This window comes from Agelaius phoeniceus, chromosome 3 (genome assembly GCF_051311805.1).
Source record: "Agelaius phoeniceus isolate bAgePho1 chromosome 3, bAgePho1.hap1, whole genome shotgun sequence".
Taxonomy (NCBI): Eukaryota; Metazoa; Chordata; class Aves; order Passeriformes; family Icteridae; genus Agelaius; species Agelaius phoeniceus.
In genome coordinates this window covers 36,839,694-36,864,338 of record NC_135267.1, presented here as the reverse complement: position 1 = coordinate 36,864,338, position 24,645 = coordinate 36,839,694, and the positions used below count along the sequence as shown (strand labels likewise).

Genomic DNA, 24,645 nt, shown 5'->3' with positions numbered 1-24,645 from the left:
ATTTCTAAAACAAGCCAGTAATACAAAGTTATTTTTACAGTGGAAACAGCCACCAGTGTCAGAACAAGGGCGGATGGAAAAACTCTGGTCAGTGTTACGGGAAGTGTTTTGGATAACACCCTCGGTGGTCAGAGATGCAGGCAGGGGCAGCATCGCTGCGGACAGCAGCCAGTGCCGAGCACAGCGGCTGCGAGAGCCGCACAAATTGGATGGCTCTGTCATCCCACCGACACGCCGGCTGTGACACACTCCGTGTCCCCTGGCTCAGCAGCGCTTTCCTCCAACATCTGCCAAAGGCATCGCTTGAAGCCGCAACCCTCCGGCCTCCTGCAGCCGCTTTTTCACGCTAAGGCTGCGGTACCGACCCGGGGGTACGGAACCGGCGGCGGGGACGGCGCGGGCCATGCACCTGCTGGCAGCCCGCAGCGCTGTGGTCGCGCACATCACCCCGCAGGTGGATCCCGTCCCGGGCGGCCCCACGGGGGAAGGGGCCGCGGGAGGGACACAGCCCGCGCAGGGGCTCGGCACGCACGGCAGGGGCAGGGGCCGGACAGGGGCCGGGGCCGGACAGGGGCAGGGGCAGGGCCGGCCGGGGCGGGGCGGTCGGGGGGCGCCGTGCGCATGTTCGGCCGTACGTCACAATAGCAGCGGTGGGAGCGCGCCCGGTCCCAGCCGATCGCGGCTGGTTTGAGCTGGTGCGTTGCCACAGCGACGCCGCGGCGCTATAAATAGGAGCGCGGCGGCCGTGGCGAAGCTTTGTCAGCCGCGGCGCCCCGCTCGCCCCGCCAAGCCCCGCTCCTCCTCAGCCGGTCCGGCGCTCCCGCCCGGCTCCGCGCACCGCGCCCGGCTCGTAGGAGGAGGGGGAGGCGGCTCGGAGCGAGGGGATCGGCCGCTGTGGGGCTTGTCAGCAGCTTCGCCACCGCTGCGAGGTGAGGCGGGCGGCGGGATGTGCCGGGCTGTGCCGAGGAGCGGAGCGGGCGGGCGGTGGGGCCACGGCGGAAGCGGCCGGCGCGGAGCCACGTGTCTGCGGGGCCGCTGGCAAGCGGCGCGGCCCGGGCTGGGAGCCGCTGCTGCCGCCGGGCACGGGGAATCCCCGGCCCCGGTGGGGAGGCGGGAGGCTCCGGGCGGCTGTAAGCGGGCCAGACCGGCTCGCCTGGGGAGCATTGGCGGCGCTTTCCGGCAGCGGGGGAAGGGACGGCCCCGCCGTGGCCGCCGGGCTGTTTCCGGGGTGGGGAAAGGCAGGTGCGTGGCAGGAACGGGGCTTGAGGCGGCCGGGCTCGCCCTTGGGCCGAGCGGCGCCGGGGCGCTGCCCCCCTGCACACCCGGCGGGCACTGGCTTGGGCCGGGAGCGGATCAGAGAATCACAGAGCAATTTGGGTTGGAAGGAACCTTAAAGACCATCCAGGTCTAACTCTGCCTACGGCAGGGACAACTTCCATTAGACCCGGCTGCTCAGAGCCCCGTCCGACCTGGCCTTGAATACCCCGAGGGCTGGGGAGCGAGCCCCTCTCCCCCGGAGCGCTGCTCCCCGGGCGTCTCGGGGTGATGTGAGCTGTAATGAAGGTGCACCCCGGCGCTGACAGGCGCCTCCTCGGGAAGCCGCAATGCCGCGCTGCCCCAGCTCGGCCGCGTCGGGCTCTGCTGCGGGACCGTGTGGCTTTGCAGGGAGAAGGCGTCCGGAGCGCAGGGCAGCCGGCCCCGTCCGTGCAGCCCGCAGCGCTCTGCAGGCTCCGCAGTCAGGGGCGCCTCGGGCACCTTTTCTAGACGCAGCTTGGCTGTTTGAGTACCGAGCCTGCAGGCATGACTCAGCTCTAAGTACAGCTGCTAAATAGGGAAATGTTCTGGAGAACGAATTCTAAGTGAGCATAAATTGCCTTTCTTCTGGGGAGCTGCAGACACTTTGCTCACAGTCCAAGTAGAAACATCCTTTGGGAGGCTACAGTTTGCACCTACACGATCGTGTTCTGTCTGTATGCTGTGTAATTACACTGTAGTTAAAATTGTGCAATGAGGTGGAGATGGAAAGCTTGCAAGAACTTTTTAACAAAATCTGTTGTGGCCAGTAAAAGTAATTTCCCTTTTACATGTTAAAAGGAAAAGTGCTGGTTATGCCGTTCTCTGCAGAGGGGTGGTTAAACTAAATTCTTCCTGATGGTGTTCACATCTCTTAACCACAGCTGAAGTCCCTGAATTGCTTTCTGCAAGTCTATGATGAGATGCAACTTCTCCTTAGTAACAAGCACCTCCTGAGAAGTGTTTAATTTGCTGCTTCTTATGGTCCTTTCAAAGAGGCTTTAAAGAGAAGACTTTAATCCAGCTTGTGGTAGAATTATCACTGCACGTGAATGAGAGCAGAAGGAAAATGAGGTTCAATGGATTGTTGGGCTTATTAGAATCAAAGCTTAATCTAGTTTGAATCTCAAATTTGATTTGTCTCTGATGAGTGAGAAATGATCAAAAGATATGAAGTAGTTCTTGTTGCCATATGTTTCTGAAGGTTGAAATGAAGTATAATTGCTGATGTTTCAAAGTTATTCAATAAAATTCAAATAATGTTATACACATGTATGGAATTAATGATTCTGTTGGGTTTTTTCTGTTGGTCTTGTTAAACTGTAACAGCTATAAAACATCCTTTTTCAATTAGTTTATAGCCAGACTTTTTGAAAATAAAGGAAGCAGTAACATAATATTAGTGAGCAATTCAGAGTTTGCATAATTTTCAGTCCTAGTCTGCATGACTAGTTTGAGTGTAAAAATTGCTGAGAGAAGGAAGGAGGCTGGATCCCATTAGATGAGTGACTTGTAGTGCTGAGGTCTTTGAAAGGTAGCACACACTCTGCTTAGCAGCTTGATGGAGAATGCTGCTGTTCTGTATTTGGACTACCCAGTGAAAGGGGGGCCCATGGACTTCATGGATCCTGGATGGCAGAGGAGTGCTTTTGCTCTTTAGTTCTAGTTCTCATGGGACTTTCTACTTAACAGGTAGATTTCTGTTAGCAATGAAGATTTGTAAAATCCTGTTCTAAAGTGCTAATTGGGATCCCTGTTAAGACTTTTTCTGCAGGTCAGAGTTAGGAACCAGTCTCAAGTGTGTATCTGCCACTTGTGACAGCTGAGGTTCTCATGTAGCTTGGAGGTCATGAGTGGAACAGGGAAGCTCTGGCTACCAACAGAGCAGCGTCAAGGAAAGCCCTCTTCTCATGTCTGCTTTATGCACAGTCTGAACTGTATTGAGAATCCAAATATTTACCTGGCTTGGATCTAATGAGAGTTGTTACTACTTAAAAGTCAGTAAAGTCTTGGATTCTGTTGACAATAACAAGTAAACGTTTTCTTCTGAAACTGGTGAGCTAAAATAGTGCTTAGGAGTTAAAAAAAAAGGTCATAAGTAGATGCTAGCCTTAATATTAATAGCTCTGATGTGAAGGAAAAGAGAGCAGAAACTTCCAGGGAGCCAGTCTAATAATAACTGACAGTATTTATTTGATTGGTTTTTTCTTTGAGCAGATTCAGAACATCATAGAATTGTTGAACAAAAGAGAACTTGCCTTCCAGCTAGCAAGATTATTTTGGCCTGCTTCCTTGGTTCTGATTACATCTGTTCTGTCATTATGCAAGTGTCTAATCTACGCAGCTATTAGTGATCACTGTAGGAGCTGTATAATTGTAAATTATATGAGCACAAAGTAGTGGTCATATAATGACTATATGAATGTAAGTGAAGTATGGATTGTAAACTATATGAACTCAAATTAAATAATTAACTTTTTTTTTCCAGCACTTCATACTCAAGTCCTTTCACAGAAACCTAAAATCTTGGAAGTCATGAGTAACTTCAGCAAAGAAGAATTTGAGTTGACCTTCCTTGATGAAGGCTTTACTGCCAAGGATATCCTTGACCAAAAAATAAATGAAGTGTCATCTTCTGTAAGTATGATGGGAAAACCACTACATTTCATGATGCTACAAACTTATAAACTAATAAAACAAGTTGTCCTTGCAAATGATCCACAAGACAGCCCCCTCAAATACCGACCTCTAGGCTTATCCTGTTATCTGCTGTTTGTAAGGTTAAGATGTGTGTTTGCTCTAGGATGATAAAGATGCCTTCTATGTTGCTGACCTCGGGGACATTGTGAAGAAGCACATGCGTTGGCATAAGGCCCTTCCTCGGGTGACCCCCTTCTATGCCGTAAAATGCAATGACAGCAAAGCTGTTGTGAAGACACTTGCTGTTCTTGGGGCAGGATTTGATTGTGCCAGTAAGGTGAGATCTCAACTGTCTTCTGATCTGTGATGCTGGTGTCTGTTCAGCCTTACAAGCCATGTTTGTGTAAAATTAAGCATAACTGAGTGGTGTTGCTTTTGTAGTTCTGATTACATTAATCATCTATCAAGAAATATCTTCTACAAGTGCAATCTGTTCTTTCTTCAGACTGAAATACAGCTGGTACAGAGCATTGGTGTGCCTCCTGAGCGAATAATATATGCAAATCCCTGCAAACAAGTATCTCAAATCAAACATGCTGCCAGCAGTGGTGTGCAGATGATGACATTTGATAGTGAAGTGGAACTAATGAAAGTTGCAAGGGCCCATCCAAAAGCCAAGTAAGTAATGCTAATTGTTCTATAATTCTTCCATGGGTTCCCAAGATACAGAAATATCTGCTTTATCTGAAACTTGTTCTTCATTAGTTTAAGGTAGTCTGCAAAACTGTGAAATAATAAACATACTTTTAACCAGTGAAATCTAATCTTGTAGAGTTTACTGGCACTTTAGGAAGAGATAGCAGAGCAGCTTCTGTCTTTAAGCTCAGTCTCATTCTGAGATCATACCATGCCTGGTGATGATGTCTGTTATATTGAAACTTCTCATTTTTCCTGTTTCTAGGTTGGTCTTGCGCATTACCACCGATGACTCCAAAGCAGTCTGTCGTCTGAGTGTTAAATTTGGAGCTACACTTAAGACCAGCAGGCTTCTTCTGGAGCGTGCAAAAGAACTTGACCTTGCCATTGTTGGAGTTAGGTGAGCTGATAGTATCAAAACACAGTTGTACTAAATAAATTTCCTTTAAATTTCCTTTAAACATCTCTATTGTCAGGTCTACCTGACAATAGAGATGCCTTTCCATGTGATGACATGAGTTTATACAAAATTTCTTGAGTAATTTGCCAGATAGCAACTGATATTTTGTATCTTTTTGTAGTTTCCATGTTGGAAGCGGATGCACAGACCCAGAGACCTTTGTTCAAGCCATTTCTGATGCCCGCTGTGTGTTCGATATGGGAGTAAGTTCTACTTTCTCTGGAACTACTGCTCAACTGTTGTGGCAAACTTGAATGAACTGTACAACTGTTATGGGGTTAAAAGCTAGCTAAGTCACTGACTTGATGTTGTTGGAATTTTTTAGGTCCTGGTAGCTTACTTTGACCAGCTTGGAAGAACTAAAATTGGCAGCTCAAACTCAAATTACTGTTACTTGAACATGTGTTAGCTCTATTTCAAGTGTTAATGAAATGACTTCACATTATTTTTAAGGCTAAAATGATAAATTATAAACTGACATAAATTATAAACTTTTCTTGACAGTGTTGCTGTTCATTTCATTTTAGGCTGAACTTGGCTTCAATATGTATCTGCTTGATATTGGTGGTGGCTTCCCTGGCTCTGAAGATGTCAAGCTTAAATTTGAAGAGGTATAGCTTTGCTAAGAAGTTCTCAGGTTGTGGAGTCTGCTTTGAGTGTTGATCTGGATTAAATAAAATCTTGCTTTTTCTGTTTGTATGCAAACACATTTGCAAAAATGTGTCTGCTTGGTCAGAAATGTAATTAAGAGGGAAAGAGGAATAAATCTGAAAGTTAGAAATTAGATGAGTTCATTAGATACATAGCTAAATGACTGCACAAGCATGCTGAAGTCTCAAAAAAGTAAAGCCAGTTTTAACTACAGGGTTGATTCTTACTGGCATAGACTTCTTTCAGTTGGTGCTGTACTTGAGATTGAATAGGTTGGCACTGCTCCCAAACAGGGTGAAAGGGTAGTTCTGAGCCCATACTGTCCTTAGGGGTGGCAGCATATGAGGTCAGTGTCAGATTTGATTTAGGACTGGCTTTTGGATAATTAAGTTGTTCAGTGTTTTCCAGTCTGCTTTATGTCAGCAATAGCTCTGCTTTCTGAAGAGACAAGGGGGCTGAATATTGCTGGGACTTCCACTTAAAGCAGTGTTGTCAGAGCACCTTGCCTTCTAATCCAAGGAGGTGTTAAATGTTACATGTTAACACAAGGATACAGCAGGTTACATTAAACATTTTCTTGTAATAGTGTGAGCCAACATTGTAACCCTTTTGGTAGCTCCTAATGAAGTCTGGCTTCTCATAGTGCAGTATGGGCGTGTGTGAGGCATCAAAAGCAAATTATGTCATTGGGCTCCATGGCGCAATACAGTCATGTTGCAGTTGGAGGCAGCTTCAGGATAACTTCAGAACCTGGAAATAACTGTTCATGAAGGCAGCTGAATTTCAAGTATGATGGGAAAGCCCTCTGTATGCTTATGATCCCATGAGATGACATCTTTAGGATTTAGTAAGCTGTGGAAGAGTGCGTAAGTAGCAGCACTACAAGTGAACTACAAATCAGATTTGAAGTGTGGGGACTTGCAGGGCATTAATGATGGTTTAATGAGCCTAGGAGGGGTGATTTCCTTCAGCCCCAAACATGACCTGCTTTGTTACTTAAACTTTAAGCTGCAAGCTGTGTCTGCTTTTGTTGCTTTGGATATAGTTAATTAATTGCAAACAAGATTTTGAATAAGAAAGAAAAAGCAGTCAATAGAAATTACAATAGATGTTAATAGATGTTACATGTTTCACTAGTATATAATTTTGAATTTAAGGGTCTTACTTCATTTCAGATGTCTAAGGTAGCACCTGAGTAGCAGCTGAAGTTCTAATACTGGCATCTGATTTTTTCCCTAGATCACAAGTGTAATCAACCCAGCACTGGACAAATACTTCCCTTCTGATTCTGGAATAAATATTATTGCAGAGCCAGGAAGATACTATGTTGCATCAGCATTCACTCTGGCAGTCAACATAATTGCAAAGAAAATTGTGTTAAAGGAGCAAACAGGTTCTGATGGTATGTAAATCAAGCCCTAGACTTACATCTAGCCAACTGTGTGTGTCTTTCCAAGACTTTTTCTCACTGGTGTCTCAACTTCTTCCAGATGAAGATGATACAAATGACAAAACACTTATGTACTACGTGAATGATGGGGTCTATGGATCATTCAACTGCATCTTGTATGATCATGCACATGTTAAGCCAGTCCTGCAAAAGGTATGCCTGTTCAGAAGTATCACATACTAGTCATATATCATGGGTGTAGAGAATCCTTGTCACAGCAGTCATTTCTCAGTTCACTGCTCCCTTCATGTTGCCAGACTGGCATTTAACTTATGAAGCATGCAGTGGAATTAACTCAAAGCCAGAGGTGAAGAACCTGCAAGCAGCTCTTCCTTTTCTTCAGAGGGGAAATGTTACACTATGATATTGCTTCTGGAAGTTCTGTTTTGATAGTCAACTAATTAAACTCCACTCTCTTCTTTAGCGGCCTAAGCCAGATGACAGCTGCTACTCCTGCAGCATTTGGGGACCAACATGTGATGGCTTGGATCGGATTGTTGAGCGGTTCAACATGCCCGAGCTGCAAGTTGGTGACTGGATCCTGTTTGAAAACATGGGTGCCTATACTGTTGCAGCAGCTTCTACTTTCAATGGATTCCAGAGGCCAACAATACACTATGTGATGTCAAGACCAGCATGGTTAGTAACTAAGTAGCATGATCCATCAGTACTTCTGAGATCACTGTAATAAACAGCTCGTATCAACCCCTTAACAAGCAAGGGTAGTTTTGGTGGCACAGCTCTTGTAAAACCTCCTGGTGTGGAAGAAGGCAGTGCTTCTGAAAGCTTTTGCTGTGTGGTTAGAAAAATGCTGATGCTACTAATTACTTTTCTCTGTTGTACATGCTTATAGGAGAGAGATTTTTTAAGGGGCAATGCTAGGAGATGTCATTAATCTGGATTCTAGCTAGTGTTTTCACTATTGCACAACATACAGAACTGTTATGAATTCTTTACATTTAGCTTCTGTGACTTGTAATCAGAGACCAGTCAATCACAGTTATAATATGTTGTCTTCTAAATTAGTAGCTTACTAAATCCTGACTGCAGGACGCAGGAATATTCAACAGTGTTGCTTCACAGTATGATCTCTATGTTTGTTTGAGAGCTATTCCTTGGTTTAGGTTGAGCTCTGGCTCAGTGCTCAGTGCAGAGTGCTAGATCTCCATGGGAAGTTATTAAGCAGGTAAGTAAAGAAAGCAGGACTACCTTTTAAGTGCAAGGATACTGTGAAACTGCAACTTAAACAGCAGTTTAAAGTAACCTGTGTGCTCTGCATTGCAACACAGGTTAATGAATTGCACCTTCTAAAGGTGGGGTTTCCTGTAAGAGGAAGCCCTTACCTCTCTACTGGTACCTGCCTGCTGAACTGGCAGAGGACTTTTGGGCAGAAGTGTTACCCTAAAGCATGATTAGCTCTGCTGTTGGGTTGTTTTTGAATTTATTGAAAATCTTTAAGTTCAGGGGAATTTCTGACATAAAAGTAAGAGGAAGCTTTCTCTATTCTTCTGCTAACTCTGCTGGTATAAGCAGGGCTTTTATTTTTTCTTTCCCTTAGTGAAACCTCGAGTCAATTGAAGCATTTTTCAAAACATATGCAGCCTTTAGACTTCCCTTAACACTCCAAAACTGTGTCTAATTGAACTAAAAATGGCTCTGTGGGAGAATAATTTGCTTTTTCACTGTATCACTAGGTTGCTGTTAAAATTTAATACTTGGTCTGAGGCATGCTGAACTTAATTATGCAAACATATCTGTAATCCAAGGCCACAGCACAGCTTTCTTTCAGGCCTATGTGTGTTTTCTGTTTTGGCAAGAGAATTCTCTGATAAAGGCTGGCCTTTAACTGAGAGGCATGTATCAATGAGATTATGCTGCAGATCTTTCTAGGACAGGCAAAAGTATTTTGGAATGTCATCTACATGTTCTGGAGGTGAACAACTAAATTTGTGACTAGTAACTGTGAAAGATAATGGACAAGATGATATACTTATGTCTAAATAAAAACCAGTAATACATGAGGAACCATGCAGTGGCACAACTGTTTGCCTTGCATACCTAAGATGACTAGACTTATAAGGTGACACCAAGCTTGACACATCTGAGGGATGGGATGCCACCCCACACCTGAGGGACAGGGACAGGCTTGAGAATTGGGACCCTGGGAATCTCATGAGGTTTAACAAGACCAAGTGCAAGGTGCTGCAGCTGGATGGGGGCAACCCCTTGTATGAATCCAGGCTGGGGGATGAGCAGATCCAGAGCAGCCCTGCTGAGAAGGACTTGGAGGTGCTGGTGGGTGAAGGGCTGGACATGACCCAGCCGTGTGCCCTCACAGTCCAGAAAGCCAAACCTGTCCTGGGCTGCATCCAAACTTTTCTATGAATCTATGAACTAAGTCCAAAAACTCAGTTAACTAAAGTTCTTATGAGGTTGTGTTTTGGTACAACTCTTGTCTGAACATGGAAGGAGTTGCTTGGTTCTTACTGGTCTGGTCAGCTCCTTTATATTCCTAGTCTGTTATCCATACTTCTTTTTGATTCAAGTTACCCAGTAATGTGAGGCTGTGGGATAAGTGACAGTCAAATTGTCAGGGATTTTCACATCTGAAATTCTGAACTATTGAGCACTAAGTCAGTAAATCTGTATAGCACAAGGTATACAGACGTAGCTGTATAGGTGCATCTTTGCAAATCTAAATCCTACACAGAAATGGTAAAATCAGCTTGGTATTGGCACATACCCTAAAGCATAGCCAGCCACAAGTGACCTGCATGGATTCTGCTTTTATTATTTTTAATTTTTTTCCCTCTATGATAATATTAGGATTGCAGATGATGCATAAAGAATTAATTTCATACTCACTGGCAATTTAAAAAATGTATCTTACATTTTTAGGCAGATTGCAGTGAAACAGTTTTTGACTCACTCTTTATTTTTTTTCTTTCTAGGCAACTAATGCAGCAGATCAAGGAGCAAGGCTTCCTAGCTGAGGTGGAGGAGCAGGATGTTGCTAGTCTGCCAGTCTCTTGTGCCTGGGAAAGTGGAATTGAATATCCAGCAACTTGTGCTTCAGCTAGTATTAATGTATAGGTAATATTTAGTAACTAAGTGCAAGGTTAGTCATTGAATTTAGGGCATTTGGGGGACTGTTAACTTAATTCTTGGTAGAATTTTTAAGTGTTTTTTTTAACATTTAGGTTTGGCATAAATGCAAGAAAAATGACTAGGAGATGGGTCACAATTATCTGTGTTCCTATGGAAACTATTTGAATATTGTTTTATATGGATTTTTATTCACTTTTCATGTATGCTACTAAAGACTGACCCTCAACTGTCAAACAAGTATTTGTAGCTTGTGTATGGCAGAACGGGCTAAGCTTAGTGCTTTGTGACCTACCTGTTTTAAAATAAAGTATATTGAAATAATTTGCCCTGTGTTTCATTAATCTGTAGAAAATTAATGTGTCATAGATGAGTCTTAGAGCATATGTGAGGGCACACCAGATGCTCCAAGCCCAGAACTTACTAATAAATGGATCTCCCCTACCCTTGCTCTGTCAGCTGAAGTGAAGGAAACCCCCTCAATGGATAGGGAAATGGAGTTGTCTTTTTTCATATGTGATTAGAAGAAAGTTGATTGTCAACAAATTGAATATTGTGTGAACTCTTGTGAATTCACGTTTGTTTTTCACTGCTGAACATGTGTGTACCAAGTTGCATATTGCAGGTTCAGTGCTGTGTGCTGGTTTTCTGCAAGGTAGTCTGCAAGTGCTGTGGCCAGCACTGGTGGCTGTTTATAAACATATCTAGTCATTAATGAGAGAAAAGAGCACAGGCTCCACGGGTGGCACCCTGCTTGTTATGTGTGCCAGAACTAAAACTTGGTGCAGGAAAACCCAGGAAGCTGAAACTGTGCCTGGCAGGCTCTCTGACCTGTGTTGCCTAGGGCTTTAGTATAAAAGAGATAAGAAAGGGGACTTGACATCTTTTGTATGTGCAATACAATTAGAAGCTCTTATTTAATGTTATGAAAAGATGTGCTACCCTTCTGCCTTTGGATTAAATGTGATAGCTCCTATTAGTGTCATCTAACAGGGGGTGTTGGTGATAAAATAGTCTGCCTATTGAAACAGAGAATCCTTACTTATGTTTAACCTATGCCAGTTTGCTGCCACTTTTTGCACTAAAATTAGAAAATGTTTCTGATAAACTAATTTGTCCTACAGCTGGATTTGATCTATTTGCCAGAGGGTCCTAGACTGCAGGCATGCCATAGCAAATGCCTGATGTGTAAAGAGAAAGATCTTAATGTATTGAGTAAATACTTAAAGCTTAAGCTAACTTGGAGTAAGTGTTAAAGTTGGAAAGGTTGTCCAAAGGTTGGCATTGCTGGTAGAAACAGTGACACCAGCAAGAAGAGGAATAAAGCTTTTTTTCAGCTGTGTACAAGCAGCTCTGAAAGGCAATGTTTAACCTCCATTCTGTGCTTCCAGCAGAATCTCTCCATTAGCTGAATTAGTAGGGTAAACAAGAGTGATGGTACCTCATTCCTGAGTCTCTTGAAGCATCCCAAGTGACTTTATTTGCTTTATTCCCAACTTAAGCTTGTGATTAAAATAGCAGTTGCCTTTATTCTTATGCATATGGCAGACTTCAGTACATACACATAGTGGAGCCATAGCCTTTAATCTCATAGAAACTCACTGCATCCAAACCAGGGTTTCCTTTAGCTTCTCCAAATTCAACTGGAAATGTAATGATTCTTACATTACCTCTGTAAACAGAGGTAGGAAATGGTAACCAAATGTTAATACTGTAACAATTCCACATCTTGCTCTGCCAAAACTAAGTGCATTTGAACAGGTGTGCAGAAAATATACTCTGAGGAGCTGCAGTTGTGTAAGGGACATGTAGCTACTTTTTCTAAGTGCCTTGTTGGAAGGCTGGGGCTATTTTGAGTCAGAAGGAAGTTCAGCTGTAGTGAGACCTTATGTGATACCTGCACTAGCACCTACTGTCCTGATGGGCAAGTGGCACAGTCTGTCTTCCCCTACTCACAGCTGGTGGAGACCATGTCCAGGTGGTAGTTTGAAGGCAATCACTTATGGAAACTAATTAGGGAGCTTCACTGAGAAGTTGGCAGGCTGCCAATTAATTTCTTCATTTGCATTTCACTTGATTGGTTATTTTAGCTATTTCATTAGGTTTTATCTCAAAAATCCAAAATTTACATCTCTACTGGAGGTCAGGACTGTAGAAATGCTAACTAGCATTTTGATCCATATGATGCTCCCCAAAAGAGATGTAGCTGACTGTAATTCTTTACCTTTCTCTCCTATGGCTGGTATGTCATAGACTTGGCTGATGTTCTCTAAGCCATGTCTAACAAGTGTGTCAAGTGTTTAAAAACAGCTAATCTGAAGCATCTTCTCTATAAAAACAATCCCAATGAATTTTGCTAAGGGACTTCTAGTACTTTCTGGGCGTCATAAGTGTTTACAATAATGCTGGTGTGTCTTTAAGTAAGACTTAACTTTCTCAAGTTATGCTGAACAGATGTTCTGGGCTTTGGGATACTTCATGTCACGGGTGCCTGGCTCCTGGCTTCCATGGAATCTTAGTTGTCCATTTGTTAATTGACTTTAAAATACTCCAAGTGACAGCATTTGGTCATAGGGTGACCGTGGGTATTCCCTACAATCCACAGTAGGGAAATTTGTTTATTGCTGAAGTGAGGACCATGTAGGACACCAAAGATGTAGCAAAGTAAGCAGTGAGCTCATATGGTTTAGTTTGACCTCCCCTTGATGGCCTTTTGGGACATTAAAGCCTTTGCTCTGTTTTGCTGTGTTTATTAATCATATTAATCATATCTAGTTGTTCTAACTGCACATCTTAATTATTCCTCCCTGGGGCAGGCTTGTCTGATACAGGAGGAAGGGAGGAGCTGCGTGCCAGAAAAATTGAGATCAGCTGCATCTGTCTGATGTAATTAGCTCAACAAATATTAAAGTTGGAGCCAAGAATAGCCTATGCCTTTCAGGTTGCTCCTTGCTAGCCTTGCTCTGTGTGGTGCTCTGTCTCACTGTGGGCTTTGCTGGCACATTAGCAGGGACTGTGGCATCCCTGCTCCAAATGTCCCTGGTGCTCACTCCACTCGCTGGCACCAGTGATGGTGATGTTGATTCTCTTGGGATCACACGTGTAAAACAAAAGTAATATTTGAGGAAAATACCAAGACATCTACCTGAGATGGCTTCTCATCACCCCATTTCTCTTTTGTGTATAGTGAAGATACTTGAGATCTAACTTGAGGTATAGCTGAGACCTTGTGTTTAGTCCCCATGTAGCCATATATGTCCTGTACTGGAGTTCAGCTGACATTCTTTGATGCAGAGGTAGTTTCATATACCAAAAAAAAGCTGAGAGACACTCATCCTCTGGAATTACATCAGATGGAAAATCAAAGGTGGAAATGTTTTAGGAGAGATTGGAGAATACTGACACTGAGTGAGAGGAGGTAAGGGACGAGGGGAAGTTGCTGATGGCAGCGTACCACAGGGCAGCAGAGATCCCTTGTCTTACTGCATGACCACTTAACTCATGTTTTACTTTTTAAGCTGCTGTCTTCTAGGCTACCCCACAGGCCTTGCAGCCAAAGTGTCAGTGCCATGGCAGAATCAATTTTGCTGCCTCACTTTCACCAGCAGAGAAACCCAGAGCTGGGAGCAGCGCAGAGCAGGGACCCCGTGACTCCACCTGCAGGAGCAGAAACAAACGTGGTGCTGCTGGAGGGAGCTCTTCTGCCACAGACCTTATCCCCAGAAACTACTATCCTTTAAATAGGTGTTTTATAGCTAAACACTGTATCAATTTGCAGCAAGATTTCCAGATCAAAACCAACCCTCTTCCACAAAAAAAAAGTTAAAAAAATCATTATTATAAAATCATTATTATCACAAGTATTGCAAGAGGAGCTTAGATGAATATTATTTGACAAAAGGAAAAATATAATCACTTGCAATAATTATTATTTTTCATTTTCTCTTGAAAGAAGCACTGATCAGTACAAAAAGAAGTGAGAGAGACTTGCTTTGGAGAGTGTCCCTGGTTTTGATTGCATCACCTGACTTTCTTTACAGTTTGAAGGCAGTTGGTATCTCCATGGTCATGGTCTGGTTTCAGGACCCATGGTCACAAATGCCTGCGATTCAAATTTGTCTTAAGCTCATTAAAGCACTGTATTTGACCACCCTAAAAATATATTGAGAGTAGGGAGCATATTGGGGCTGGGACTTAGGTTTGGGCAAGCTTTGCTCTTGCTCTTCAGTTGGTTTTGTAGTTCTCAGTACAGGTGTTTAGAGCAACTCAACCACGGTGATGCCACTTTTGGAAAGCTGATGATGAGCACCCAGGGGGGCACAGCCACCAAGATGCCCTTTGCAGGATAACTCTGAGGGTGAAGGTGAGCCCTTTGGGCATGAACAACACTGGCTCCTCAAGTTCCCTCCACTTCAGCACAGAGAAGTCACAAGTGTTACAGAGAAATCACTGGCAAACAAAGGGAGGTCCCTCAAGGGAGCACACTGCAGTCTTTTGTGTGTCCATGCAGTCTTGCAAGTATTGCTACAGTCCAGTAAATATTAGACTCTTATTTGAATGTGTTTCTTGATGCTTATACTGCAGCAACAATTTCCTCTATGTGTTAGTCTTTGCCTGGAGACAAAAGCATTAGCATGCTGAATCCAACCCTTCTTTTTCTCACTCATTTTAGAGACTTGATCCCAGTCTTACCCACAGTATTCCCACAAAAAAGAAGTGCCTTCCAGTTACAGTTTCTTCAGTTCATGCTCTCTTAAGTGCTTTTCAAAGGACTAATTGGTTCAGCCTGCTTTTGTGCTATGGAGCCAGCTGCCATGTTCCAGTCCAGAGAGCAGCCAGCAAAGCTGGGCAGCAGTTCAGGAAGGGAGGGAAAGGCAGAGACACTTTCAGAACAGTGATGCAGAGACCAGAACTTCCAGCTGGGTTGCTACCAACACCTTATCACTGCTAAGGATGAGGAGGCTCAGAGTACCTTGAGAAGTCAGCAAGCACTGAGTTTCTCAGCAACGAGCTGAGAAAGGGCAACTGTAGCAGCTCAGTACAAAGAATTCCCAAAATATTTTACAGGTATTATTTAAGCTACCTTGAGACAGCATTTCCCTACTGTGTGAGAACAGGATTTGGACACTCAGTTGGCATAAGCATCACCTTTTATATTTGGCTACTAAGCTCAGTAGCTGAAAAAAGAAGATACTGGCAATCTTGCAAAGCACAGGATTGCAATGCTGAACAAGATAACATGGATGCAGTTTCCAGTAAGAAGTGCTGCTGCCCTTACTGTGATAAGAAGAAAATAACCTATTGCATTGTTAGATTAAAAAAAGCCTACTTAAGAACTTTTAAGTAGTAAAACTATTTACTTGCTGTTAACAATAGTTCATCAGTAGCAACAGCATTTCACAGTAACAGCTCAGTAAATATTTCTCAGCAATTGTTGTCCCACTTTTCTGCAGTCAAAGCATGTGTTAAACAATTAAAGTATCTGACTGAAGTGAAAAGCAAAAGAAAATCCAACTTGCCAGAGACTGCTCATTCTGGGGAGAGAGATTGCTCCTGCACCCCACTGGAATGGCTCCCAAACTCCTCACAGATCAGGTACTATGGGACTCACCTTCTTCTGCCATCTGGGTCTCATTCCCCTGTGGGTTGTTTGGGCAGCCTGGTCTGGTGGAAAGGTGCCCCTTCCAGGCACCTAGTTGGAACTAGTTGGTCCTCAAGGGTCCCTTCCAACCCAAGCCATTCTGTAACTCTGATTGATTCTATGATTATAGCTGGCTGCAAACAAAGCAGGGAGTTGTTCCTCTGTGACCGGAGCCAAGGGAGATCCTCTCGGAGATAAGGACGTGGTGACTAATTAGCCACGGAAAAGCCCACAAGATGGAGCTCAGCTCAAAAAAAATGCATCCAAGAAACTTTGTCGGTCAGAGCCAGGGAAGGAGGAGGAAAGGAGTGAAACGGGAAGCTTTCAAATGAGTCCCACACTCCTGATGTTAGAGCACAGCAGGAGTGAGATGTTACGAGAGTGAACAAATGCAAATAAGAAAGTATGTACACGGAAAAAGTATGTACAAAGTAATAATTAAGCTATTGCACAGCTCAGAAAAGCCCCAGCCAAAGCTCTCATCTCATCCCTTCACAGAGATGGGAAACAGAGGATGTGAGGGTTTAAATACACAAAAAACTTCAAAAAGAGCTGGGATTTCTTTAATTTTTTATTAAGGCTGTTACCTCAAATGTCCTGTCAGCTTCCAGTTTCCTGCTTGGAGCCCAGCCTGAGACTTGGTTCTTTCAGTAGCTACTTCTGTGATGTTTTTTGTTCTTCTCTCTTGCTGGGGTTTATTTAGGTTTGCTGTTGTCAGGTTTTTTTTTGTTTTGGTTCTTTGGGGTTTTTTTTGAGTAAGTGTATAGAACTGATTTATGCCACCTTCTGTAGAGCAGCTTTGCAGGATTGCTGATGTTAAGTGCCAGTGGACACAAGCTGAAACCTGGAAGTCAGGCTGGATGCAAGGAGAAACTTGCTTCATGGGGACAGCCAGGACTGCTGGGGTTGCTCCATCTCTGGAGGCTTTTGAGACCTGACAGATCAGCCCTGAGCTGATCTTGCAATTGATCCTGCTTGGAGCAAGAATCTGGGCTAGAGACCTCCTGAAGTCCCTTCCAACCCTAGTGTGCTTGCCATCACCCTGCTCCCTAGTGGGTCTGGCAGTGCCATGGGGCTGAGCCCTGTAGAGCAGTTCCTTCACTTCAGCAATGGGGTTTGCCAGCACTACCAGCCTTGGCTGCCTGCCCCTCTGTGGGGCTCTCCTTGGTGAGGGTTTGTGCTCCAGGGCTAAAATGGATCTAAACTGGGCAGCAGCCTCTGAGCAGCTGCTGAAGGGAGAGGACCCACTCCTGCCTCAGAAAAATGAAAAAGTAGTGGGGAAGAACTGGTAATGGATATTAAACCAAAGACACAGTGTCGCTGTTGGAAAAAAGGGAAAAGTCTCATCCTGCTCCATGGCGTGAAGATTCCTCACCCAGGAGCCCTGACCCTTGTAAGGTGGCCTCTCACCCTCCTAAAGCAGTTTTCCTATATCCCCAGCTGAATGAACTGATCACTGCTTCTCTTCCTGGGAGAGCTGGGGACATTTGGAGGGAGCAAAGGGCTTCAAAAGCTAAGAAGCCTTCCCAGCCTCAGGTTTAGGATACTGGTGGTGTCCTTAGAACAGTGGGAGAGCCGCTGGATCCAGTAACCATGCCAGCAGCAGGGCACGGGGGTGTCCTCCCCCAGGAGAGGTGAATGTCAGGGAGGAAGGACGCGGGGCACAGAGCCTGCGGGGAGCAGGGCCCAGCGACCCGCACGGCCCGGCCCGGCCCTGCAGCCGCTACCGCTGCACTCCTGCAAAGGGTGGGCCAAACGAAGACACCTTTAAAGATGCCTTCTCTCGGTGGCTCAGAAGAGGAAAGCTGCAGCGAAGCAGTGCCGTGGGCAGGACGTAGCCGAAGAAGGCGGCGCGGGTGAGGGCTGAGCGGCACCATGGCTAGATGGCAGCAGCGGCCCGCGCCAGGGCCTCGCTGCCCCGCACCTGCCGCGTCCATCCCCACACTGCGAGCTCGGCTGCTGCTGCCTGCCCCTCAGCAGCACAAGGCCTCAGCTCCGAGACCTTCCCTAGGCTGTGCTTACTGCCTGCACACCACATTTCTGGGAGAAGAAAGGAAATTTCTTTATTACCAGCAAATAAATTGACTGGCACTGAGGCAAGCTGAGAGGGAAACAGAGCTTGCAGGGAAAACATAACTCCTTAAACCTTTGGCTTTTGAGCTCAAGGAAAGATGGTGGGGAGGGAAGAGGTCAGAGCAGAGAGGCCCAGTACATCTGCCCGGGGTGCATCCCTCCAGGTGGGTTGCCAGGAGCTCCCCGTGTTCTTCTGCCCAATGCCACCAAGTCCAGGGGTTTGTAGGACTCAATAGAGACTCCCTGAAGTGTCTGCAGCTGATGAGAGATAAGGGCAGGCTGGAAGAGTGAGAGTTCCCTAAAAACCTCTTCAGCAGATGAGTCCAGCCTTGCTCAGGTCCCTGCACTCTCAATCAGAGAAACATCCCAAGGAAGGCTCAAGGAAGGCTGGAGACAGATGTCTTACAGTGCCTATTGCATGCATGGAGGTCACCCCTTACCTAGGGCTGGACAGCTTAATCTGGGTGTGCCCTTGGATGCACCCCAAGACATGCCCTAGGAGAGGCCCTGAGTTTTTCCCACTGCTGTTGTTTCTGCAGAAAACCACCCTGCTTGGGCAGAGGATACCAGTGGGACTGCAGAAAGGCAGAGCACATTTCTGCTGCCCTGGCTTATTGATACTGTCCCCAGTAATGCATAGGGACCTTCTGCAACCATCCTTGGCCATCCTGCCAGCTCCTCTATTCTTCCTGAGAGTCTGTGCACCAGCAGAAAGGAAGAAAAGAAAGGTAAAGTGAAAAGGAGGAAAAAATGCTAGTCTGGTCATTATTTATTACTATGAGTGTAAAGTGCTGAATTGCTGATATCTAATGAGTTTTTTTCTGTCCTGAGCAATACCACACGATAAAGTACAATTTAGCTTTGGGAGAGATGGATGCAGCTGAGCTGGTACCAGACTTAGGACAAAAGAGCATTGACATCACCCTCAGGAGTCCAGCAGCAGATGTTTGACATTGTCTCCAGCCTCAGGCCAAAGGTACAAGCCTGGAACACAAATTACCAAGGCAGATTGTCTGGCCTGCATTAGCTGCAGGGTCAAGAGGGGCTGATCAAAATGTTCCCTGCCTGCATTAGGCAGCTGGGAAGCCTCTTGCCACTACCCTGCACGGCTATGGCTGACACTGTATATGATTTAGCCAGGTACCAGCTGCCATGTAGACAGTTTAAATTGTCAAGCAAAGAGCTAAGGGCACAGAAACGTGGGCATGCAGGCTGCACAGGGGGGACATGCTGTGCCAGAGCAGGGGTTCTAGAGGCCAGTGTAACCCCATTTGATGAGTGCAATGCTCAGGGAACCATTTTACCCAGGTCAGTAACATCCTAAACTGTAAAGCTCTCCAAAAGCTTCTTTGTCTTGTAAGGTGAGCACTGAGTGCTCTACCCAAAGTGATCCCAATACCATTAAAATTTTGATTTTAAAGTGTATGAATGGATAGAACTACTGTTTTTTAGAGAACTTTTTTTCTTTTAGTTAATATTAGGTAACTTAACTAAGCTTTAGTTAATGGGTAGTAGTTTGCTGCCTCAGAATCAATATGGAGAAAAACTTCTTCAATATTTTGCCTAATCTCTAATGATCTTAAACAATCTTGTATCACCAGTAAACTTCTTTATATTTATCTAGCTATCCATTCTTCCCTTTTCAGACCATTTAAGAATGTGTTACCTCTTCATTCCTGTAAAGATCAGATTTATCAGGCACAACTTCCATTTGTGAGAGCTCATTCTATCTCTTCCCTTTATACATCATATTTATCTAGCATCTGCAATGTCTGTACTTTGCTATAGTTTCTACTGATTTTTTGTGGTCCAGACATGAGACTTACTGATTTGGAGTTCCTTAGACCATGTCCTGGAGTGACTAAAAGAAACTCCAGCTAATAATTTGGTATCATGTTTGCTGGAGGCTGATTTTAGAAAGAGGTTACACTCTCATCCTTCTGTTCTTTGGATGCACTCATGTGGCTACCATCTGATCCAAGCAATTTCTTTCTGTTCATTTTAGCAGGCTGTTGGAAAGCTTTTCCTGTGGCATTTCAGGTGGCAGCAGCTCCTCAGCCTGGGTCGCTGTCACCCATAGCAGTAGCTGCAACTTTGCTTAAGGGAAAGAAATTAAATAGCTTGGCTTTTCACCACCATGCTGGTGGCATAAAGAGTGAAATATCACTATTCTGGGATGAAAAAAAAAAACAAAAACGTGTTACTTTAAGATACATGGATAAAGTTAAAAACCTGCCTGGGTCAAATGCATTCACTTCAGCTCTTCTCACCTGTATGAAACCCCAGCTTACCCAGGTCCTCACTGCGCAACTCCATCCTCTCTTCCAGGACACAGCAGAGCATGTCTATGGGCTCCAACTCCTTGTAAATCACTAATTAGTCATCCAAGATAGCCAGCCAGCCTGCTAAGGCTGTGGTCAATTCTCTGAAGTACCAATAATTCTCCCAATCCCATGGGCAGAGCAAGTGAACTTTGAGCTTTGTTTCCGGAGGCAAGTCCACCACGCCAACCCCTAAAGCTGAGTCTTAACACCTCCCCAAGATCACTCCTTTTCATATTAAAAATAATTTTCCCCTGTTCTAAAGGAAAAGGCATGACCTGGAGGCAAGCTGGAGGGTAAATCTCATTGCTGTTCAACAATACAGGTGGCTACATACCATCAGTGGGATAGTGTCCCTCACCTTTCAGGGCTTGATTAAGCACTTTCAGGGTGTGCTGGGCCACCCAGAAAAATCTACCCACTGTGGCAATGAGCTTCTGGTGCAGGTGAAGAGAGGGTGCAGGCAGGGATGACTACAGTGCTCCAGTAGCACCCCCCTACAGCACTCAGAAACCCTTTCTTTCTGCATCATTGTCATGATCAGCATGAGAATGTGCCATTTTTCCTGCTTGTGCCCTTTTCCTTCATACACCCCCAGCAGAGAAACCAACTGATCCAAGCTTGACAGCCACTTCTCAAAAACCCACTCCAAATTGAACCCATTTCCTAGAAGCAGGTATCTCTTATTTAAGCTGCTAATTTGTCCTTATTGCCACAAGGTGAGGAAATGACTAGTGATTGAAGGGTGATTTAAATCACATTACTGAGGAAGGAATCAACTTCAGCAGTCTATCTTCAGAAAAAGCCTTTAAGACAGAGCTGTGGTGCTGACGGAGATGAAAATTTTGAAGTGACTCAGACTTCAGGACAAAGGTGGGAATTGCTCATTCTAGGGAAGAACAAGGCAACCCCAGAGGCAGGACATTTAGCCTTGTACTTAGGAAAGTGCTTGTGAGTATAAAGCAGTGCAGTAAGGAACCACACTGTCAGTGCCATCAGTTTTGTGCACTGCTGGTGGCATCAGCTGATGGATATTTTCAAGAAAGTCCCCTTGGCAGCGGTGCCTGCTGCCTGCCCACAAGTTCAGCTGTGAGGTGGCTTGCTGGGATTATTTGTGGGACACCCAAAGCAAGCAAGCATGGGCTGCTGAGGGAGGTACCATCAATTGGTGCTGGCTCAAGCATAAAAAGGAAGTTTAAAAACACATGTCACATAAGAGCACTGAAACTTGTAGCTGGGTGGAAGGAGCCTAACAAAGGCAGCTGGCACTGAAGAAAATAAAATTAGAAAAATGAAAATAAAATTAGAAAAATGTAAATGCAAGGAACTTGCTGGTTGATGGTAGAATCACAGAATGTGCTGAGTTGGAAGGGACCCACAAGGATCCTCGAGTCCAGCTCCCAGCCTTGCACAGGACCATTCCCAGGACTCACACCATGTGTTCAGCAGCATTGTCCAAACACTTCTTGGACTCTGTCAGGCTTGGTGCTGTGAGCTTTGTCTTGAGAATCAGCTACCAGAATATGGAAATTCATCTTAATTGTCCTTCACAGTCCTCTTTGTCCCTTTCCTTGTATTCTAGGTGATGCCAAATTCCACCAAAAATGCAGGGGAGTGCAAAACACAAGTGCCTTGAAAGTAACTTTGCCAGACAATTGCTAGGTCAGAGAAGAGAAAGAGAAGACTTGGGTCCCTTCCACTGCCTTGCTTGCGAGACCATCCCATGCATGGTTGCTGGGCAGGGATGTTTTATTCCTTTGAAGCATCCTGCCTAGCGTGGATGTGTGAACTGTGCAGAGAATGTGAACATGGGGGGCTGCAAAGTCACCCAAAATAGAAAGTGGGGTTTCAAGCAAGTGGCTTTGCTTTGAAAAGAAAAACAAATTAAACTCCTGGCTCCTTTTTTGTGTTTCCATAGCAACTGAGGTGTCCCTGGCCTCTGCTGTATGGACAGCATCATCTGGATACAGTGTGGTGGGCACAGGAGGGGCCACATGAAGATGCAGGCAGGGTGGCCAGCATCTCCCTCACAGGCACCCCCGGAAAGCATCACACTCAAAAGAAAAGAGGGAAAAGACCATTCTTCATCCTTTCGTTTGTTTGTTTTTTCACAGTTTCTAGCAGCAGTGCTGGCAGTTATTAAAGATCTTAGCAGAATTGGAGTTCTTGAGTTTCCTCAAAAGAGTAGTCCTGAAGGTTTAACCAATGTGGCCCATGATGCCTTGGTCCCAAAAGACATTGGGATCCTCATGGGACAGCTGGAGTCCCACAGGGGGCTGCTTGAGGAGCCCTGCTATATGCTGCAGCTGTCAGCAGGTCCCACAGGGGACTCGTGGTGACATGCCTGAGGCACCAGCAGCTCAATGAAAAGTGGATGTGGAATTCCCCTGCCAAGTAATTCAGAAGGGTTCAACAGCTGCTTTTAAAGCTGACTTAAGCTATTCCTGATTAAAAGTGAAGTTCTTCTTTTACACACAGTAATCTTTAGCCCCTAGGGCTATCCAGGTGGGGCACAGCAAGGCTGTGAAAGCCAGTTTCCCCAGAGATCACATTTCTCCAGAGTGGTCAGGGTGTCTGCCAGCAGCGGCTCCCCCAGGCCTCACTGCACACGATGCTGCTGGTGAGATGGAGCATGGTGCAGTGTGGGGTAAACCCTGGCACCTGAAACCCATTTCAAGCACCAGCACTGTCCACAGCGTGCAGGCAGCCCTGCTCCTCGGTGTCACCACACACGCAATGGCACTGCCTGTGTCCTTTAGCAGGCATCAAACCTGCTTGTTGTGAGCCTCACATGTATTAATAGTTCATAAGGAAAGCAGCAAAGGAATAACCATGGCTGTGCAACACTAACATCTAAATTAGCTGAGTTTATTTTATTTTCTCCGCAGAAAGTGTCTGTAATGTTTGTGTTTTGTTCCTGATCCTTAATAGCATATTAAGGCACAGTCCGTGCACCCACCTTCTCCTTGAGGAACCAGCTGCCAGCACTGTGCCTGCTGCCTATGCATCCACTCAGCAGTGGAATTCACCCTGAAAAGGGTCCAGGAAAATATTAAAGAAAAAAATAAAGAGACAAAACACGAGTGTTCAGTCATTGCTGCAGCCCCAGGAGTGGGGTGTTTGTTCACACCAGCTGGGTCTCCTGGGAGGAGGGGTCTCTTCTCCCACCCCCATTTTGTGACTGAACCTTTGCACCAGAGCGAGGAGGCTGAAGCTCCCACACAGCAACCCAGAGGCAGCTGGAGACGGGAAGCCTGCTGCTCTTACAAGCTGCAGCAAATGAGGGCTCAGTGTCCCCAAGAGGATGATGCTCCCAGCTCCATGCTGTGATGCTCAGCACATGGCATTTCCCCAGACTGCTCCCAAAAGACTTTAAAAACCATTCACAAACACATCTTGCTCCCAAAAAACCCAAATGAAAGACAAATTCAGGCAGAGGATTATCTGTACCAGCTCTGTTTCTCCCTAACCCAGTTCTGTTTCTCCATAAGAGGGGATGAGCCAATATCCTATGAGTTAGCTGGCACTCTCTTCTGAGCTGGGCATCTCAGTGTTTCTTCAAACAAGCCTGATATTTCTTATTGCTCATTATTCATGTTTGGTTTAAGACCTGGCAAGGAACACCCCAGCCCTGCTCTGCAGATCTTCAGCACAGTCTCATAGCTATGTGTAGAAAGTGTGGGCTGTCCCTGCAGCCACGACCACTGCGAGGATGCAGTAAGAAAATTCAAAGATGCAGTAGAACAGTTCTTAGAAGCAGGAACAAGGGTCCTACAGAGGTGAAAAGGAGAGGCTGCCTGCCAGACACCTCCTTTGGAGCTCACGACTGCTGGTGCAGGCTCAGCACAGTACTGACTTGGGCTGGTTACAACCCAAACCCCACATGGGAGGAACAAGGTGTTTCTCCTTGCAGGTACCCAAAATGGAGACACCAGGGGGGAATAGCAGTTTGAATCTTCTCATGCAAACAAGTCTCAAGGAAGGATTAGAGGTGTTTTAATACATAGAAGAAATATATGGCTGCTCTTGTGAGTGAGGAAAGACTGGAGCAGAACCATGCACAGCCAGAGCCCAGAATTACCCAATCATTTAGGTTGGAAAAGACCTGTAAGGTCATAGAGTCCACCACTAAACCATGGCCACATCTATGCATCTTTTGCATACCTCCAGGGATGATGATTCAATCATTTCCCTGGGCAGCCTGTTCCAATGCTTGATTACCTTTTCACTGAAGAAATTTTTCCTTCTATTCCTAAGCTTCCCTTGGTGCAACTTGAGGCCATTTCCTCTCATCCTGTTACATGTTAGTCATCCC

At 45.3% G+C, this 24,645-nt stretch overlaps 1 protein-coding gene across 1 annotated transcript; it reads left to right on the top strand.

The window, feature by feature from the left end:
- The first annotated feature begins 650 nt into the window (after positions 1-650).
- Positions 651-10,619, top strand: ODC1 (ornithine decarboxylase 1). The gene is made up of 11 exons (XM_054628972.2): positions 651-929; positions 3,782-3,930; positions 4,097-4,270; positions 4,439-4,611; positions 4,895-5,029; positions 5,211-5,292; positions 5,617-5,700; positions 6,980-7,142; positions 7,231-7,343; positions 7,615-7,829; positions 10,142-10,619. Exons 2-11 carry the CDS (start codon positions 3,829-3,831, stop codon positions 10,281-10,283), a joined length of 1,383 nt encoding a protein of 460 aa, XP_054484947.1. The 5' UTR covers positions 651-929; positions 3,782-3,828; the 3' UTR covers positions 10,284-10,619.
- The last annotated feature ends 14,026 nt before the right edge of the window (positions 10,620-24,645 follow it).

What these genes read in the sequence shown, in the direction of transcription:
- ODC1 (XM_054628972.2), top strand. Translation starts at nt 3,829, where the DNA reads ATGAGTAACTTCAGCAAAGAAGAATTTGAGTTGACCTTCCTTGATGAA. An exon ending in TAAATGAAGTGTCATCTTCT is followed by an intron (nt 3,931 to 4,096) that starts GTAAGTATGATG and finishes TGTTTGCTCTAG; the next exon opens with GATGATAAAGATGCCTTCTA. An exon ending in CTTGCCATTGTTGGAGTTAG is followed by an intron (nt 5,030 to 5,210) that starts GTGAGCTGATAG and finishes ATCTTTTTGTAG; the next exon opens with TTTCCATGTTGGAAGCGGAT.